The 19,878-nt window shown below is 40.4% G+C and overlaps 1 protein-coding gene across 1 annotated transcript; it reads right to left on the bottom strand.

Annotated features, from left to right (window-relative positions):
• Window positions 1-2,611: 2,611 nt before the first annotated feature.
• On the bottom strand, window positions 2,612-17,442 carry FKBP4 (FK506 binding protein 4, 59kDa). Its single transcript, XM_009573682.1, has 9 exons — window positions 17,298-17,442; window positions 15,886-16,028; window positions 11,338-11,458; window positions 10,619-10,775; window positions 9,184-9,274; window positions 8,753-8,836; window positions 7,826-8,011; window positions 7,087-7,326; window positions 2,612-3,081 (listed from the first exon to the last, which is right to left on the bottom strand). Exons 1-9 carry the CDS (start codon window positions 17,404-17,406, stop codon window positions 2,983-2,985), a joined length of 1,230 nt encoding a protein of 409 aa, XP_009571977.1. The 5' UTR covers window positions 17,407-17,442; the 3' UTR covers window positions 2,612-2,982.
• Between the last annotated feature and the right edge of the window lie 2,436 nt (window positions 17,443-19,878).

A 19,878-nucleotide genomic window follows, 5' to 3' on the forward strand; every position in this document is an offset into this window, starting at 1 on the left:
GCCCCGGCCGCCGCTTGCCGAGCGGGAACAGCGGGCAGAGCGACGGCCTGCCAGGCCGCAGGCTCCGCGACAGTCCCGCCACGTTTTACGTGATCCAGCTCGTCCCGACAGCGAAACCGCTTCCCTACCGCCTTCTGCAAACGTGCCGTTTAATTCCCGGTCAGATCCGAGGGCACGGTCATACATCCGACTGCACCGAGCCGTTCCCTCGTGCTTCTGTTGCTGCTTGGGCAAAGATCGGTCGTTTCCACTTCCACAGATGACAGTGAACCGGGACACTTCTGTTACTTCAGCGATACTGTACTATTACATGAACACCGCACAGGATGAAGAATTTATAAATTGAGAGAGACAGATGTGTGTGGCTTACGAAGTCAGTATTGTAATTGTTTATTTTAAGCATTTTTCTACAAGGACATAACGAATAGTTTATATTTGAAGTTTACATGCATGACCTCACTTATAAACACTAGTATGCCATCTTCTGCTGGCAATTAGACCTATTTTCAAAGACAGCACAGAACCACCTTTCAGCTGCCTGAATAGGGCATGTTTAGTGTCCTTAGTAGATTTACATTCTTAAATGTTTGTTATGTAGTAACAATGAGGGCAAAATGGTACTTTCAAGATTACTCGCACTTAACATATCCACCATTGACTCTAGGAATTTCTTAGATGCTTTATAGAAATAACCTCACTTTTTTCTTTCAAAAACATGCTGAAGAACTGTCATCCCTGTGGGAGATCTCTGAAAACTGTTGTTCAAGAATTAGAAATTTATCATTAGGACTTGGCCCTACGCTTGCTTTCACAACAAGAGTTTCAGCTACAGGGCTTTGTATTTCCAGTAATAATTCCCAACAAATCAAGGTATTTCCTTGCTGGAGAAAAGGAACTCTTGCTTGACTCAAAAACATGCTGAAGAACTGTCATCCCTGTGGGAGATCTCTGAAAACTGTTGTTCAAGAATTAGAAATTTATCATTAGGACTTGGCCCTACGCTTGCTTTCACAACAAGAGTTTCAGCTACAGGGCTTTGTATTTCCAGTAATAATTCCCAACAAATCAAGGTATTTCCTTGCTGGAGAAAAGGAACTCTTGCTTGACATTCCTGAAAATCCCCTCTTGTAACTTCAGTTGACAAGACATTCCTCACACCTTGCAGTAAGCTGTCTGCAATGTTCCCCTTAGAGGTAGTCATGCTTTGGTACAAGGTGAAAGAGTTTTCACGTACAGGGGGCTGATACTATTGAATATTGAAAGAGTGAGAACTCACAAAAAGCACCTGCATTACCTGGCAATGCTAAGATTTTGCTAAGCAAATCACATCAGCGTTTCCTTAAACGTGATGACCTACCAAGCACTTTATCCTGCCTCTTCTCCTATCCCTCTGCCAACCCACTGAAGCTCAGGGCATTGCTACACCATGCAGAGAGCCATGCAGTTCACAGCTCCCTAAGCTAGCTCCAACCCAGCAGCAGGTGGGGAACTTCTTGTCTTGACCCACCGCTTCAGTGGCAGTTCAGTTGTACAGCTGCCAGGCCCAAGCTGGCGCTCCTGCAGGGCCAGGTACTGGCAACCTCCCAGCCTGCAAGAACCCCATGAATAAGTGCTTAGACAGTACTTCTGTCTCAGCAAAGGAGACCAGGAATTCAAATTAAGATTTCAAGTGTCATTCATGTTAAAACAGGGAAGCTCTCTGCAATATACACACAACTCCAACCCATCCCATGCCATGGAAAGACATCTTTCTCACTGCAAAAAATCAATTTTTGTATCTGAAAGGAACAGATTATCTACCTTCCTCCTGCAAAGCAGGCAAAAAAGCGTCCCTGCTGCTAGAGGGTCTCGGAACAGGACAGTGGAGATGCCGAGTTTAACACTACATAACAGGATAAACAGAGAAGGGGAGTTTGAGTACTATGTTCCATGCCTGCAGACAAACAAAGCACACCTGCCCTCAAACAAGACACACAACATACTGCAGGAAGAAGCAGAATATCAAGTAATAGCTTTCTTGTGAGATGGGGATAAGCAGACATTAGAATCACTCAGAAGTCTGTAGTTCATTAGGAATTAGAAGTATTTGTAATGTGTTAAACCATTATCACTTATTTTCTCTTCAAAGTCAGTCACTTTCACGTATAAATAAATGATTTTTTTTCTGGTCCAGTTTTACAGTGTGGAGGGTAAAGAGGAAGGTATCAATATGAACAGAAAATAAGCTCTATGCATAGGTTACAGACTTGCTTTTTGTACAATTTTCAGCAACATTTTTTTTCCTTTTGCAAATATATGGGTAAATACTGTATCGATTATTGTGAGAATTTTCTATGGCAATGAACGAACAACATAGGACAGTAAATTCTCTTCATTGTGTGCAAATTCCAATAAAAACCCACGAAAAGTTCTGTTTTCTTGAGTTTAATTGGAGCTTTATTACTTAAGAAGGGACTTCACAGTCTTCACCTTCAGCAATTTGCAAAGAGGAGGCATACAAGAAAGGTTACAACACTGAATGGAAGGGACTCCCTACTGAACAGGGGGGAAGGGGGCAATGGCAAGGCAGAAGAACTGGGAGCGCCAATTTGTTCTCAAGTCTCACGAGAGGACTCCTGGAAAAGGCTGATTACTTGAAAGAAATCAAGGAAATAAATTTAGGAAGCAGAACCTGGGATTAGAGTGAGCTGGAACCAGAAAGAGACAAACACCAATGGCAAAATGCAAATAAACCAAGCAGAGTAAATCCAGACAGAACCCAAACAGTAACAGAGGCTGAATGAATAAATAAAGTCCCTAGGATTAAACCAGATTTATGCTGCCACTCAGCTTCTTTAACAGACATATAAAGCTGTAACTGACTGTGGCATGGTGGCTTCAGCCTCTGCTCCCCTGAAACCACTGTCCAACCAGGTAGAAAAATAAAGGTCTAATTCACTGGAAATTCTTTCATTTACAAAACTAATGGAATAGGGTTTGTTTTTATGCTTCTGTGTCAATTTCCGATTTATCTTCAACTCCATTCTGCTCATCTTTCATTTCTTCATCTTCAGTGTGGCTGGTCTGAAGAGTAGCAGCTGACTAAATAGAGAGACAGAGAAAACATATTCCTTTGTTACACAAAATTGCTAGCATTTGCAAACAATACACAAACATTATTTGATTCTTACCACTAGGATAGCTGGTCTCCCTGCAAGACTGAATTAAGATATTAAGACCTTCAGCCAAGAGAAACCAAAAGTTTCTTTGCATTTTTTCTGCATCTAAGAAACCAGGAGCAGTTTAAAGGAGGCTGAGAAATAATACTGGTGTTAGACGGTTATGATTCATAACGTGGTGTGCACACGCTTGCCATGTAACACTTTAAGAAAGTGTTCTCCCCCAAACTGTAATTCATTTAGGAAGCTTCTGCACAGGACTGCTTTCGTCCTGCTTCAACTTCAATGCAATTCAATTTCAACAATTCCCATACCCTGCCCCCACCCCCAACTTGTATGAGGCACACTTGGACTCAAGATACGAAGAAATAGCTTTGTTGGACAACTAGTTTCATAACGAGTGACTTCAACTCGACAACAGTCACTTGGGTGTCCTCTGTAAGAGCTTAGAAGCTCTAATGGAAGAAGAGATCTAATCTGACAAGGTGGCTGCTCTAAAAGTCCTCTCCTTGCTGTATCTTCCAGTCCACGTAAAAAGGTGTGGTAAGGCTCAGAGGTCAGTTTTTACAATAGAACATAAGCAGCACATCCTGACCTTGCAATGATTTTCAAACACAGTAAAGGGAGGTAGAAATGTCTTGTCCCATTAATCTCAAAAGATAGCGCAATGAAATTGCTATTCCACCTGTCAGCCTAGCACCCTGAACCATCTGTTTTATTATGAGGTTAGATGAGAACCAGACAAGAACAAGGGCAGGATCCTTAAATTAAAATGTTACATGAACTTAGCTGCAACAAGAAACCACAGCCAAAGAACATCCGGGCATCAAAGGTCAACCTTTTTCACCCTTAGAAGTGTTCTGTGAAGCACACAAGAGTCAAGTCTCCTCCCCACAGAAAATCTGTTAGCTAGCAATCCTGGGCTTAAGATAAGGTGATAAACATCCTGACCTTTAAAAATTCACACTTTACATGTGTGAACTATTTGAATTAATGAAAAGAACTACTGATGCAAGAGTGGCTGTCGAACTTCAACAGACCATAAGACATGCAGATGTCAGGAATTTCAGAACTATAGTCCAACCTGCCTTCTTAGCAATCAGAAGACATTTGGTAAACAAACCCTCTTCTCCAGAACTCTTGAACTTCTCCCACCACCACTAATAAAAAACCTGTTGGGAGCTAGAGTAAAGCAACATGATCAATAGATTAACAGGAAAACATGTTTTCTTGCAAGAAAAATCCCCAAGACTGACCTAGGGAGTAAGCATCTTTTGTTTACAGTTCCATGTTCCATCGATCCCTTTTCATATAAAACCACATCCATTTAAACTAGGCCAGATGGCTCCAAGAAAAAACAATGTAAACACATGCACATCCCAAGATCATCTAACTATTGATAAGAATGAACCAGGCCAACAGCATCCTGGCCTGTATCAGAAATAGTGTGGCCAGCAGGAGTAGCGAAGTGATCATCCCCCTGTACTCAGCACTGGTGAGGCCGCACCTGGGTTCAGTTTTGGGCCCCTCACTACAAGAAAGACATTGAGGTGCTGGAGCATGTCCAGAGAAGGGCAACGAAGCTGGGGAAAGGTCTACAGAACAAATCCTATGAGGAGCGGCTGAGGGAACCGGGGTTGTTTAGTCTGGAGAAAAGGAAGCTGAGGCGTAGACCTTACCGCTCTCTACAACTACAGAAAGGCATCGGTCTCTTTTCCCAAGTAGCAAGTGATAGGACAAGAGGAAATGGCCTCAAGTTGCACCAGGGGAAGTTTAGACTGGACATTAGGAAAAATTTCTTTACTGAAAGAGTGGTCAAGCATTGGAACAGGCTGCCCAGGAAGTGGTTGAGTCACCATCCCTGGAAGTATTTAAAAGATGTGTAGACATGGCGCTTTAGGGACGTGGTTTAGTGGTGGACTTGGCAGTGCCAGGTTAATGGTTGGACTCAATGATCTTAAGCCTTTTCCAACCTAAATGATTCTATGACTCTGTAAGCTGATTCTATCCGAAGTAGATGGGAAAACTGGAACTAAGTGCCACACCTTTGCAGCATCCCAAACAGCCTGCAATGCAAAGACTGTGAGTCCACCTTTTGCCAAGCATACAACTCCACCAACTACCCGTCTTAGGGGCTGAGGTGTACATTTTGAAAAGCACGAAGGCAGCCCTTTTGTATTTTTAGTGGGTACAGCTTGTTTCAGCAATCCACTCTTCCTCTCTGAACAGTAGATCTTGCTGTGTCCCACACCTAGCAGAGGAAGCCAGATTGCCAGCAGCTGTGCTAGCTGAAAGGAACCTGCACAGCAGAGCCTGACAGCTGGCAATTAAAACCTGCAATTTCAAACGTGAAGATGCCCAACAGTGAAATCATTCTAGTTTAGTTGCTGTATCTTTATCTTCCTGAGATTTTTCATTAAAGCCTACCAAAAATTAAGGTACTGCATGGCTATACATGACAACGTCTAAAAGGACAGAATACTTTCTTCCAGGCTTCAATACGCAAGGACTGTTGAATCAGGCTGCTTTAGCCAGATATGTAACTACATGGACAATGACACTTTCCTTGTAGAATCACTGGGGAATGTCTGCATTTATGCGTTTGTTTACACTCCTCTATGAGAAGCAGAATGAAATCCACAGAACTACTGCTACTCTTTGAAGAGGGGGAAAAAAACCACCAAAAAAAAAAAGCCCACAACCAAAAAGCCACAAACAGAACAGCTTACCCACCCAACCATCCAGTGAGGGGTGATTACCCTATGCTTACTATATGACTACTTTAACAGAGAAAGAGATGAAGAATGGAATACATCTCCCATTGTCTCTGGGAGGTAAATTGATTTCAGATATATCCCATTTTGAAAGATTGGGGGAGGGAGAGAAAGAGAGGTTTGTGAAACGTTTCACATAGGAAATTGTCAGCTGACAGTCTGAGATGGCACAATTGTCAGGATACATTCATCTTGAGGACAGCGGGCCCCTGGATAGACTCACTGACACAGTTAACCACAAGAAATGGACATACCAATATCTGACAATTTTTTAGATTCTCCATGCGTATTCTGGGAAGGTGGACACAAATATCTGTGAAAATAACCTCACAAGATGCAAGCTTCTGCACTCCCCAATGTTACCGAGAAAATTTGAGTCTGATATAAATCCCAGATTTGTCTTGGATGTTACAGGTTTACCTAATCCTGCTGGACCATCAGATTTAAGGAAAACAAACAGAACATTTTCTTAGATTATGAGATTCTCACCAGTAACTTTGAATGTTTCTTGCTAGCTGATACAACCTTGTCATAACCTGTATTCAAATATTGCCAGTGTTTACTGAACTAGTATTTACTAAAATTCTAGTGAAAGCTTAGTAGGAAAACCATCCATACAGTAGAATAGTGAATCTTCAGACAGTCTAAATTCTGACACTTCCTAATCATTCTGTGATGTCTGAGATGGAGAGCATCAACCACATCTTAATACCTCCGTAAGAACAAAGGCTGTGCTCAGCACCTGTACGACAGACAGAAGGTCTCAGTAGATGGGCCACCCAGGCACCAGAACAGACTTTCTTTAGAAGATCAGTTCAAGGAGAATAGGCGCTTTTTTCAGTTTTTGAACGTTATCAAGTTTGCATCTCATCACTTCAATTGCTTTCTGACTAATGCTGGTCTGTTGCAGAATCAGTTGAAATAAGTAAAAGCATTCTATGCAATGTTTGGTACTGCTAGTTGTCTTGGCCAAGCAAGATGGCCTATCATTTTGACTGCTGGCTATTTCCAGTTTTTTCCCCCCAGAGGAAGCTACTTGAGTGTTCTCCCACTATATTTATCTGTACTAAGAAGTAAGTTGAATACCTAAAACACTACTCCTTGGCTAACACATGACACAACCTCTTATAGTCTTCTGGAGTAGTGTTACTTACCTTTAAGTCTTTGTCTGCAAGCCTTTGGAACATGTTGGCATACATCTTTTTCTCTTTCTCATGCTGCTCCCGTATTTTTTGCTGACAAGTTACCAGTTGCACTTTGGCAGCTTTGTTACTTGGATAAAGTTGTATCACTTTCTGGAAATCTCCCCGGGCCAATTCAAAGTCATTGACAGCCAAGTGCGCTTCTCCACGCCGGAAGAGGCCTTTTTCATTGTTGCTATCCAACTCGAGTGCCTGCATTAGTAAAACAAAACAAAACCACATTCAAGAATAATTTTTCTTCTTTTAAAATAACACACAGTCAGAACACCAAAGACTGCTAGAAACTGTACCTTCTCATGTAGATTTATGAGTCTTGTCAGGGCTTACTAATAAGGTGAGTTGAATACAGTAGGAGTAAGTACAAAGAGGACTGAATATAGTAGGCTGTTTGACAGAAAACCAGCAAGTCTAAGATTTAGTCCTGGCTCTATTCCAGCTCTCTGAAGGACCTCTGCCAACATGACTACCTTCACCACATTTCAGTGTTTCTAATTTCTAAATACTTGAATATTCTCAATGTAGCAGCAAGTTATTAAAAGATATTCAAAGGACAATAATTATGAAAATAACTGTTCTGCCAGCTGATAAGAAAGGCCAAACACCACATGGCCTGGTATCCCTCAAATTGTTAAAGCAAGAGATAAACTGTCGGATTGCTTGTGCAGCTTAAGAATAAATAAACCCTTACTACCTTGTTGCAGTTCTCCAAAGCCTGGGAGTATTCCTTCAGCTTGAGATGGCACATAGCTAGATTAAGGTGGGCAGCAAGCCTCAAGCTTTTGGCTTTCGTATCCTCCTCATCGGAGAGTCCCGATTCATGCTCCAGCCATGACACAATCTTCTTATACTGTAATGCTGCCCGTTTGTATTTCCCCTCCTGCAAGCAAGGCAGTTCAATTATCACACAGCTCATCACAGTAACTTTTATCTCCCTCTTGCCCCTTCTGCTTACCTTGAGCAATAGATCTGAAAAAAATAATTCAGAGTAATCAGAAAATAACTTCTACCATCAAAAATATACTACTTCTGAAAGCCATTCCTGCATAGGAACAGAAAATCTTTAGGAATACCTACTGGTTCCCCCACTAAAGCTAGGGGTATAGGCCAGCATTGATACTTCACTCTCAACTCCCACCTTATATTCAACTTTTGATACAAAACAAGGAAGATGGGTATTTTTCAAAACAGCGCAACTATTGCTGTGTCGTAAAGATAATGGGAAAGTCTGCCTTTAGCTGGTCGAATTGTTTGAAACAGCTTCTCCGCACATCTCTACCCAAATGAATGTTGTTCATTCACAGCATTATCCCACAGTAGGAACTTAAATACTGTAACCTTGCTACTGTTCAATGTATGTCCCGAAGTTATCTGTAGATACAGCAAACAGCTCTGACAGAGAGAACTAACTCCCTGCAGAGTTAGTTCTTTGGGCAGCCCAACTCTGAGGCTTGCTTTTTTTTTTTTTTAAAAAGACACCTTCCCCTCCAGTCCTCCCTGTAAAACGTCACAGAGAATACCACCATGAACACCACGTTGAAATGGCAGAAACTGTAATCATCATTATCAGCCCAGGACATGGACTAAGAAATGCTATTATTACTTGGGGACTGTAATTTACCTTGAAGTACTGAGTGCCTCTCTCCTTCACAATGCAGCTTTGTTCCAGCTTCTCATCTGTGTTCATTTCCCAAGACTCCTTAGCCTACCCAAACAGGAACAGTTCAAGTCAATGACACAACTTCTGGGGAAACCAAGCGGCTATGCTGCTTCCCACTAACAGTATGGTAGAGATAGGTTTGGCAAAGCAAGAGTTTTGCACTGCTACTGAAAATTGGGCTAGAGCAGGAAAGACACTGACAGCAACAGACAGGGATACAGCAGGAACAAGGACAATTTCGGCCAAGAGCTCCCAGTGTGTCATCATCTCTGACAACAGTGGCTTCCCTATTTCAGATCAATGTTCAAGGATTCCATCATCCTTGTTTAACCTGCACTCACACTTCTTCCCCCACCTCTCAATCTCTTTGGGACTTCACCTCTCATTCCTACCTTTTCAAAGCTTTTGAGTTTCACTTCATACTGTAGCTCTGCATCTGGAGGGATCTGAAATTTCTCCTTCCCAGCACTTCCAAAACCATAGCTGTAAGATGGGGGATAGGGGAGGGCCGAGGAAAAGAAACAAAAGGTAAGAGTTCCAAAACTATCCAGCCAGCCATATTCGCTACAGAGGAAGCTGGAGGCAAAAACCCCATGCAAATCTGGGATGCCTATACAGCATTATTACAAGACAAAGGCTTGAAGAATTCTGGGTACTATTCTAAACTTAGCAAGCACAAGGCAGAAGAAAGCTGGAGAAACCTGGGGTTAATTTCTTTAATCTCTAGGTTACCAGTTCCTATTCTTTTTTTTTTTTTTAGCTTATTTGAAGGAAAAGCAAGTTATCTCTCCATCAAGGAAAAAAAAAAAATTACTTTCAAGTTATACACATCTTGCTTTATATTCATGGTGTGAGACTGGATGTTTCGTTCAGAGCACCTGTATTTTACTACTATTCTCAGAAAAGCAAAGGCAACGATAAATACAGCGATTAAGTGAACAGCCGCAAACTTCACACATGGCCAATCAGCTGATTAACAGTAAACGCCTATAGAAAGCTTCTGCACCGCAACTTCAGTAAGAAGCTGCATATTAGCAGGAAAACCCTCAAGATCAGATTGCTTTGCTTTTCTTCCCCCACCAGCTTCAGTTCCAGTTTAAAAAACTTAAAAACTGAAATGAGTTAAAGTTTGATGGAAACAATCAGTGCAAACTCCACTTGTTTCAGATGTGTCTTCACTGTAAAGAGAAAATTCTGCTTATATCCAAGACTGTTTAAGGTTAAAATATTGAGCAGTCATACACCTCAGTTAGCTGTTCTTCGTCTCAGAAAGTTCTCATAATGGTCCAAGATTTGGATATAACTCTGCCTTGTATCTCACAGGAATTGTGAAGTTCTTTTTCCAAAAGGCTTTCAGAATACCAGTGAACGTTTTCTACTGACAAAGGATTTCTGATACTGTTTACTAACCACATCACCTAAGGACTAGCTTTCCGGTCACATCGGGCTGCTCAGAAGGTTCATCAGCTTTTTTCCTATTCTGAGGCTGTTCTTTAGGTATCTTTACATGCACTGCTGCACAGTAAGTACTGTTTTGTTAAGAAGGACCACAAAAATGTAACTTAGAGAGCAGGAATTTTTTTTTTTTGGTAATATTCACTGAGATCAACACTATAGAGACTTAAGTAAATGTCTTTTGGAGTGTTACTACTTCACAACTTAGTGGCAAAGCAATCTTAGCTTCATACTTCTCATACATTAAATTTTTGGGGCTGATCAAGTTTTTACCACAGCACTGAAAGAAGCTGAAAGGCATTATAACAAATGCATTCTTGCCAGATGCTTAGAATAAGCCATTCAAGTATCAAAAGATCAGAAACAGCATACTTGGGTTTGAGATAGAATACAGATTCCTCTGATTTCTCCATTTTTTGAATTGCTTTCTCCAGTCCATGAGGAAGATCATAGTTGTCACCTTCTCCGATCTCAAACCGCAATTCTCGCCTGTCAAAAACACGATCTCCATATCGGCCTTCAAACTGGACTGGTAACAAAAAACAGAACAACCCAGAGAAAAATCAGAAGATATCCATGTATGGTAAGGGGCGGGGAGCACAGGTAATACAGGGAGTGCCAAAGCCTCCTCCCAAACAGTCTTTTCTCTTTTAACAGCCACCTATGTGTGCTGGCTACTGGCAGCAAATAGAGCTTCTGCTGCTAAACTTAATAAACCCTTTTTTTTGGTTCATCTATGTGTTTGTTGGGTTTTTTTGTTTTGGTTTGGTTTTTTCCCCCACTCCAACAAGTGCCAGAACTACTTCCCCTCTTGTTCCTCAGCAAACGGAAATACTTTATTAGACTCATCTGCCTTTTGTGATCAGATAAGCACATTATCAGATTCAGTATCTCTGGAGAACACAGTTGCTGTTGGAAAATGTAAACCTCACTAGAAATAAGAGAATGAAAGCTTACTCTAGGTTAAGTTACTTGGTAAAGGAAAGAGAAGCCACATATTCCTCCCTCTCAGGGCAAGGAGTTGTAGATTGGGAAAAAGGTTCTGCCCTCCCACATGGTAAACCCATTTACTATTTATGTAACATACTTACTCTCTACAAGTGCACCCTCATTGGGCTTGGAGTAGCCTTCCCCTTTTTTACGGATTCTTCGGATGATGCCACCATCTTCATCATCAGTGAGATCCTCCCCCTTAAACTCAAAAAGTTCTATCTGTGGAGGGAAGAAAAACCTTGCATTTGTTCTCATCACATCAATTCAGTAACTCACAGAATTTGTTCTCCAGAGATCTTTGAAACTATAGCTGTTCAGGAAGCCACTATCTTAATGTCCTGTAAGATATTAGATAGCCAAGGCTATGAAGATGCTGTATTCAGTAGATACTGGATGGAAACCTACTGAGGAGTTTCAGATTATATTCAGGCCTTTACAGCTTTTTTCTCCAGCAATCTTAGTCTCCCAATACTAGAAATCAGATCCTTTAATTGAAAGGACTGTGAACCTGGCTTCTGAATAAAGCTTACATGAGCCACAATGCTTAGGGACTACTGCAAAAAAATATTCTATTGGCTTCTTCAATAGTATTTTTGCTAACGTCTGCAGCAGAGGTATTGATAGCAGTTTTGGGGCTTGACGTTTTGTTTGGTTTTTTAGTATGAGGGGAAAATACCTTTTGAACATATCAAGCCAGGAAGAATTAGCTCTTAGCTGCCCCTTTGCAGTGCTACCACACTGATCAGCAGCTGTGACACCCTCTCAGTCGAGTAGAATCGCCAGTTCTGTCATGCAAGGGCCAGGGAGGTTTGTAAGTAATGCAAGGACAAAAGGAGCAATAAAATTAAATATAAATATGCAATCCTTATCCTTAAGTCCTGATTATACTCTTAATTCCATCTATGGTCAAATTCAAATCAACTGTAAAGTGCTTGGAATGGAGCCCAAACTGATTCGAAATGCTTATCCTGCAATATTAAAACAAATTCAAGAATATCTTTTCAGACTTCAGCTACTCGCCACCTGTTTCTTCATCCTCCTACTCTTGGGCCACAGGACAATAGTTTCAAAACTTCTGTGTCATTCTCCCTTGCATGCCTGAACAAAGTTAGTGTTCTCTTTTTAGTCGTTACGTTCTCCTCTCTAGTCTTGCCTTCTTGTTGTGTATTGTAGGATCATTTCAGAAAAAAATTACTTCCAGAAGAATGATAAAACAACAAAACCATGATCTGGCCCACCTTTAATCTAAACTTTTTGCTGCAGCAAATTGTTCAGAATTTTTAAGAGCTGGTGTTAATGTAGGAGATAACTATCCAGCCTGGATCTTCACATGCCCTCCCAAGTCTCTAACACAAATCATAGTTTGAAGTGGGAGTACCATGACAAGATGGAAAAATAGTCTAGTCACAAAGGAAATTTGTTGTTGCTGCTATGAAATAAAGAAAAAAAATCTTTTGCTATCCTATGTTTGAGTAAAACAATAGTAAAAATAGCACAAAAGAGCAAGCCATTATAATCAGCATTGTTCAGACTAAGTACCTCATTTCGGGGAAAAAAAAAGTTCAGGGCTAATGCTGTGGAAGTTCATGACACTGGACTTAAGATACCTGGGATGCAAAAGGAACTGAATATTCACGGGCATAAAGAGTACTTCCACCTTGTATTTTGATGGATACCTAAAACCAAATAATATTCTCGTCTTTCTCTTCAGTCCGTCTAAAACAAGCCAAACCACTCCAGAACATCCCACTGTTGAGCTTTTTTTTTTTTTTTTACCTGAACAACAGTATTCAATGGAATCTATCTGTTTACATTGCTCAACAAAAGCAATCATGAGGAAGAAAAATAAACCAAAACCAAATAACAGAAAACCAATCCATAAGACATCCATTATTTCAGGTCATAACCAAATGATGATGTGGTGATGATACAGCTACATAATCTTTTAATGTAAGTTTTAGAGGGTCCTTTTTAAGGCAACAAATACAAAATTTTGGTATGGTGATGGCACTTGCAAAGGAACCATGCTGACATTGCTGACATCGTTTTAGATAATAAAAAGGAAACATAGGAGCAAGACTAAAGAAAGTGGAAACTTAGAAGATTAAGCGCCTGAGAGTCATACTAGTCAGAAATCACTTCTACCTAAAAAAAACTTGGGAAAACTTTCTGGATCTAAGTTCTACCCCACCACTCCAATGCAGGACAAAACCAGCACTGCTTATTTATTGTAGCCAGTCATCTGCAGGCCATTTTGTTAGGGAAGCACAAAACCATCATAGGCAGCTTCAGTGCTTTTCTTTCTTTTTCCCTTTTCTCCTCTAACGTTACTGCTCAGGCAGGCATTAGGGGATATAAAGGGTCATGAATGAAACACTACTTTTATCTAAACAGTACCTAGAAGATGGAGAGGCCAGACTGGCATCATTAAGAAAAAGCTAGTGGCAAGTGAAGCATCTGGATGACTCTATCAGACAGACTCAGTAGTACTCTGATGAAACAAATCTCATCATGCAGTTAGTGCTTTTATTTATCAAAAGGTTAGGTATTATCTCTTGCTGCAGGACAACGATGTAGCATCCTGGGTACTAGTGCTAAGCCCTTAAGAATGCTTTATCATGCTACCAAGGTAGAAAGTCTTGGGCTTTGAGACACTGCACATAGACAGTAAAAAGCAGAGAAGCTGAACATCTTCAGTAATTGCTACACTACAGTTCTGTTTGTTTTTCCTTTTCCTCAACCAAAATGAAGTGAGCAGAAAAAGGTGGAGGGGTAGAAAAAAATGAATCGTCAGTCAGAACACAGTAAATATGTGTTAGTGTTTTTATCTCCCCCTTCAATCCTGCCCTATATTACACTTAGTATCACTTGCATTTGTGCAAAGCACACAGCATTCCAGCATGTGTAGTTTGACCCAGTATAAATAAGCCATGAGTATCTTCAGATTTACATATTAAAAAATGCTGTTTAAGAACAGCGTTACAAGGTATTATTTTTCAACAGTCAACTGCAGAAATGATAGCATTAATTTTGATGTACTCGAAATGAGTAAGTTCTCATCCCTTAGTGGCCTGGGGTACTACCTGCTGGCAGTATTTTTTGAATCCTTCCGCACAAAATACATCTTTAATGCTATTACTCACAAGTTCATGGAAAAAAGAAATGCAAATACACTATCCAAATGTAATACAAATACAATATCCAACTATGTTTAATTTACCCTTCTTAAGATGCTCATTGTTTCCATTAAAATCCAAATAGGTTTTCAGTCCCTATTCCATGAGCTGTTTTTACCTTTCTCAGATACTAGATAAAACGTTCAATCTTAGTGCAATCATCAGAGCTTAAAAACTTCCCTTATGCCCCCAACGTAGGAGTCCATTCCATTGATTAAGTATTTTAGAACAAAGTAATTTTAAAAATCACGCTTAAAAAGAGTCCATCTGCCTCTCTCAGGTACAATGAATTTTAAAGTATTTCTTGGAAAATTGAACTGTTCCAACAATAAGAAAAATGTATCCTCCCAAAACACTGTTTAGACTATTTGTCAGACCATGCTCCAGGAACAACTTTAGTATCATCCTCTATAGAAAAATCAAACATGAGTCAGCATTCTGAGCAACCACTCTCACTACTGAAATAATACACAAGAGACAGCTGCTATTTCCATCCCCTTTTGGAAGCGGGGCGGGGGAGGGGGGAGGCGGGGGGACAGATGCCTTAAAGATCACTAGGAAACAAATTCTGTCCTCTGCTGGTGAGGTTAAGAAATACCCATACTAATTGGCTCCATGTTCACCAAGACATGCAGTTCACCTCCGAGACCAACTGTCCATGTGAATTGTACAACTAGCGTTCCAGACACCAAACTCAAGACTGTTGAATCTGTCACAGGGACCAAGTGTGTACAAACGACTTTCTACGATAGTAAGATTGACCAGAGTAGCCTGGATCCACAGACAGACTTTGGTAATCAACAAGCAACCTGAATCCAAACTGTTCTTATGGTGTTTTAAGGCTTATCAAAACGCTCAGCTCTACAGAAAACAGTTCATAGTTGCAGGGCTGTTCAAATACACTTTATGTTCTAGCAGTTTATATGGGGTAATGATCTCTTTTCTCCCCCAAATTGCTCATAAAAGATTGTGTTAACATTGCAAAGAAAATGTAAAAAAGTATGAAAAATATATTACTGAGGACATTAATTGCTGTTTCTGTTGTTGAAAACCTCATGTTTAACATAAGTATCATTACTTTGAGTCTTATGAAATGGAAGGAAGATTAAAGATTTCCTTTTTTCAACTACTTCAGAGTCCACCACTGAGATAGTCCTCCCTGCCCTGCCCCCCACCTGCACTCTCCTACAGTGAACCATTCCGTAACTGTAAAATTAAAACTATAAACACTGGGTAGCATTCAAGTATTTTAAAAACTCCAAAATAAGGGAACCTGAGCCACTGCAGATCAGTAGCAGCCAGACTAGAACTCTGTGTTTTGCCTACACTACCCTAAGTGACCATATTTTTCTCTTCAAAAAAACTAACATTCCTGTTTTGACAGGATATTACATCACACATTTTCTACAGTGAAATATGATTTTTGTTTGTTTTTCAAGCGTACAGTTTTAGTGGCCGTCTCTCACTTACCTCAAAAATCAGTGTGGCATTGGGAGGTATCTTTGGGGGGCTCCCAGCTGAGCCATAGGCGTATTCTGGTTTACATGTAATCCGACAGATTTCACCAACCTTCATAGTTGCCACAGCAATGTCCCATGCTTTGATCACCTCACCTATGCAAGTCAAATTTCAATCACGTGATTGCTAAGCATACATGAAAGACATGATCAGCTGTGAAACTGAGCATCATCACTTTTAGTATACAAAAGCTAAGACAGAGCAGAAACACTGAAAGACTTGTGCTCACTCTGATTTATGTACATCCTAATCAAATTATAAAGTTACTTGGGAACCCAAATTTGGCTGAATTTCTTCATTCTAGGTGTAGTGATTCTTTTCCTCCCCTTACTTCCTTGCCTATAGAGAATACAAGTCATCTAAACAGACACAGGCTGAAGTGCTTAGCACAATCTCAAGTGTGAGGAAATAACAATAAACTCTTCGAAGAGGAAGGTCTTAGGGTGAGAGATTGCCTGCTCGTATTTTGAAAACAATCCAAAACAACAGCCTTTTCTCTCTGTACTTTATCAGTTGGCAAAGAGCAGCACAAGTGGTAACTAAAAGTTACATGCACTTGTAACAGAAAGGGGGAGGAAAGCAGGAGAAGTAGTATTCCTTCTAAAGCCAAAAATGAACAGAAGCTGGAACCTCAAGTAACAAAATCCTATCTCTTACTCAAGCTCTCCTACTTGCTGCTCCTTTCAACTCAATCAAGCAGCCTTTCTATTGGTCTTGTATTAATAGGTACACTTTATATCATTTTAAATTTCAGTACACTGCAGAATTTATCTCCCAAACAAAAAAGCAACAGGTAAACAACTGCCAGGGAAAAACTCAGACGGAGTAATAAGATTTGCTGGAACAAGGATGTTTGGATTTTTGCATTCAAAAAATGAAGGCTTTTTATAATGAAGAGATGCACTGCTTCAAGATTCATATTTGGGGTTAATTTGGGAACTTAGGGAAAAAGAGAGTAAGTTTCATCATGCTGCAGCTGACAGCTGCCACCATGCACCCTGTCCCAGTATCTGATCACAATTAAGTACTCCTGAATTTGAGTCTTCTGCCAAAAAAACAATCAACAAAATGCACATTCTGGCTATTTAATACCCTTTATCACTACGCTTCAGGGCAAATTTGCTCCCGTGGCGTGCTTTGTCTGAGGCCCATGAATTCTTCAGCAGGCCCCATCAGGGGGCTACACAATTTTCTAATGCAGAAAAATCTCACAGCCGTTTCGATTGGGCCATTCTAAGAGAATAAACCTTAAGCTCTGAAAACAAGTTTAAATAGCACTTTTAACATGCAAAGGAGCCACACATGCAAGGAAATCCCATCTCAATTATTAGCAAAACTGATCAATACCAAACACAAGATATTACCTTTCCCCAAGTCAAATGAAAATTTGTCTCTCCTGTCCAGACTGGAGTCAAATTTTGTGCCATCAAGAAGCCACCCTGTGTAATGGACGGTCACTTTATCACCTATCATTGGAGACTCTGTCCCACTGCCTTCTCTCTTGACAACCTGAGAAAAACAGTAAGCAACATTAAAATGATGAAAACTAAGTCTGCCTACTGGATATTAATTCCATTTACTTAGATGCATGCATTATCATCTTCAGTAGATAAAGGATTTGCAGGTTTACTTCAGTTATCTGGAAATGGATTGACTATTCTGTCTACAGATTAGCAGTGTTGCAAATGCAGGAACCTCAAGACATCTCTGCTGTGATACGAGAACTTAATTGGCAACAGTTGGCACCAGCTTACAGATCTCTGCATCTATAGTTAGCAATGTCACTTACCTTTCCTCAATAAGATTTAACTGTTATTGAAACTTAATCAGGTAAAGCATTAGGCAGGGGTTTTTTGCTTTATTCAAGCACTTTCCTCACCACCACTCTATCATTACCCCTGCGTTCAGTGTTCTAGGCAAAGCATTTAAACAAGAAAACAAGCTGGTTCTTCCCATGCAAAGTCTATTCTAACAGGTAGTCTGAGATTACTCAAGTTAAACCAGACAGTTTAACCAAGGTTAACAGAATCTTGCCCCAATGCAGGTTAGGTCTAGCAGCCACAATAACACTTAGGAATTATAATATTCTACTAATTCTGTCTCCCCACAACTCTGACACAGATTGCCAGCACCCCAATTTCACATACAGCTGCAAGGATTTGATTTTCTTCTCAAGAGGTTCCCCAGCCTAGCTAGCAAGACCAGTATCAACTAAATCTACACTATACAAAAAGCAAGATCAGCCAATCTCTCTGGTGTTCATTTGAAATGTATATAAGAATAGGGAATAATACTGACATATCTCATAGGGCAAAGATATGAAGTCTTGCCCATAACAGGATTCCTGAAGTCCAAATCTGAGTTTTCCCCAATACTGATTGCAACTATCTAGCTCTGAGCCAAAGCTCTGCATTACTTTAGCTAGGCAAAAGGGAACCAATGGAGGACCCTATTTGCTTGCATCTGTAGAGACCTGGAAAACATACTACTCATACAAGATAAACATTTGTTCAAGGGCAGTTATACAGAAGTATGGATTGGCATCCCTCCTTTAAAGAACAGCTATAAAAATGTCATGCTTCTATACCAATCATATTTTTCACTGAAGGAAGCAGACCCTTGGGAGTCTCCTTCCCAAATTTCAACTTCTTGCAACCAACCACTGTCAATCTCCTACTTCGCCTCCCACCATCCCTGTAACTGACTATATGACTGAAATGCCAGCACCCTCCAGCCAAAGCTGAGGCAATGGGGACAGCTTCTGTCAGACTCTTAACAAGCTGAAAGCACCTCCCTGGATGCATAAAAGAGAAAGAAAAACAAAACAGAAAAAAATACTACCTGCTCAGTTTCCTAAGAAGAGAATGCTCAGTGCGAAAAGGGATGCCTGTCCTCACACAGCACACCGTCCTCTTACTCTGCACCACCTCACTGCTATACCAGTTACTAGCATTACAGAACTAATCTGTTGATTTCTCCCCCAAGGCAGGCAAAAATTCAAGCAACCACTCTCCAAGATAAGGGAACAGAGACATACAAAAATAACATGAATCTGGTAACCAACCTGAACTACATCATGCTTAGCTACATGCATAAAAAAGTGGATCCAAACTAGTAATTTTAAAGCAGCCAATCTGAAGTCACTTTGAAATAACAACTGCATTTAATGGAAATTTACTAAGCTTTTCCAAATGACATATTCTTGTAGTGTCAGACCAAGTTATCCAACATGAAAGTAATATCTCACTTTCAGTATTTATACAATATTATTCTTTTGCATTTATTTCATTTTCAAGAGACTCAAGTTTCACCTTTTTTCATATACTCAATATGGCAACCCTATTTTCCATAGGGTTTACATCTCCCTTTCAGATGGGGAAACCTGTTTTTTCTGTTCATAATGTGACTGCCAGTATTTTTACTCCTAAACTTAAATACTTAGATTAAAAATAGTGCAAGCACATTCAGCAATACCAGGTGAAAACCTCTGGATACTATTGATACAACACTAATGAACAAATTAATCACTGCAATCAGTGCAATGATACCAGTACAAAATCAGTGTAGATTAGTTCAGAGTTAGACCCTTGATTTCAATGGGTGTATTCTACAGTCTGGCAATTACTAGAAAAATAAAATCCATGAAGGCTGGACTTCATGACCTCGACAGTCTTTTGCCTTATCAATTCACAATCTCACCTTTTTTGAGGTTTTCACAACCTCAGTTCTTTTGCCAGTATTTTCTCCCCCCCTCCTTTTAAAAAAAATCACCTGCTGCTTCTCCATCCTCAAAACGGGGATACTGCATGGAGTAGGCACATGCTCGCTGCCTTTTACCATGCTCAGGGATCTGCGATGCGGGAGACCTGCAGGCAGCTTCCTGGGCAGCCATACAGGTGAGAACTCTAACCTGATACTGTGCTACAGGCAAAAAATACAAACTCC

Source organism: Fulmarus glacialis, unplaced genomic scaffold (genome assembly GCF_000690835.1).
Source record: "Fulmarus glacialis isolate BGI_N327 unplaced genomic scaffold, ASM69083v1 scaffold49412, whole genome shotgun sequence".
In the NCBI taxonomy this organism is placed as follows: Eukaryota; Metazoa; Chordata; class Aves; order Procellariiformes; family Procellariidae; genus Fulmarus; species Fulmarus glacialis.

Excerpts from the sequence above, each read along its gene's own strand:
- FKBP4 (XM_009573682.1), bottom strand. The coding sequence starts at position 17,406 with ATGATAGGTGATAAAGTGACCGTCCATTACACAGGGTGGCTTCTTGAT. Across the intron at positions 8,012-8,752 it reads GAGGCACTCAGTACTTCAAG|GAGGGGAAATACAAACGGGC; the intron begins GTAAATTACAGT and ends CCTTGCTTGCAG. Across the intron at positions 3,082-7,086 it reads TTGCAGACAAAGACTTAAAG|TCAGCTGCTACTCTTCAGAC; the intron begins GTAAGTAACACT and ends CTCTCTATTTAG.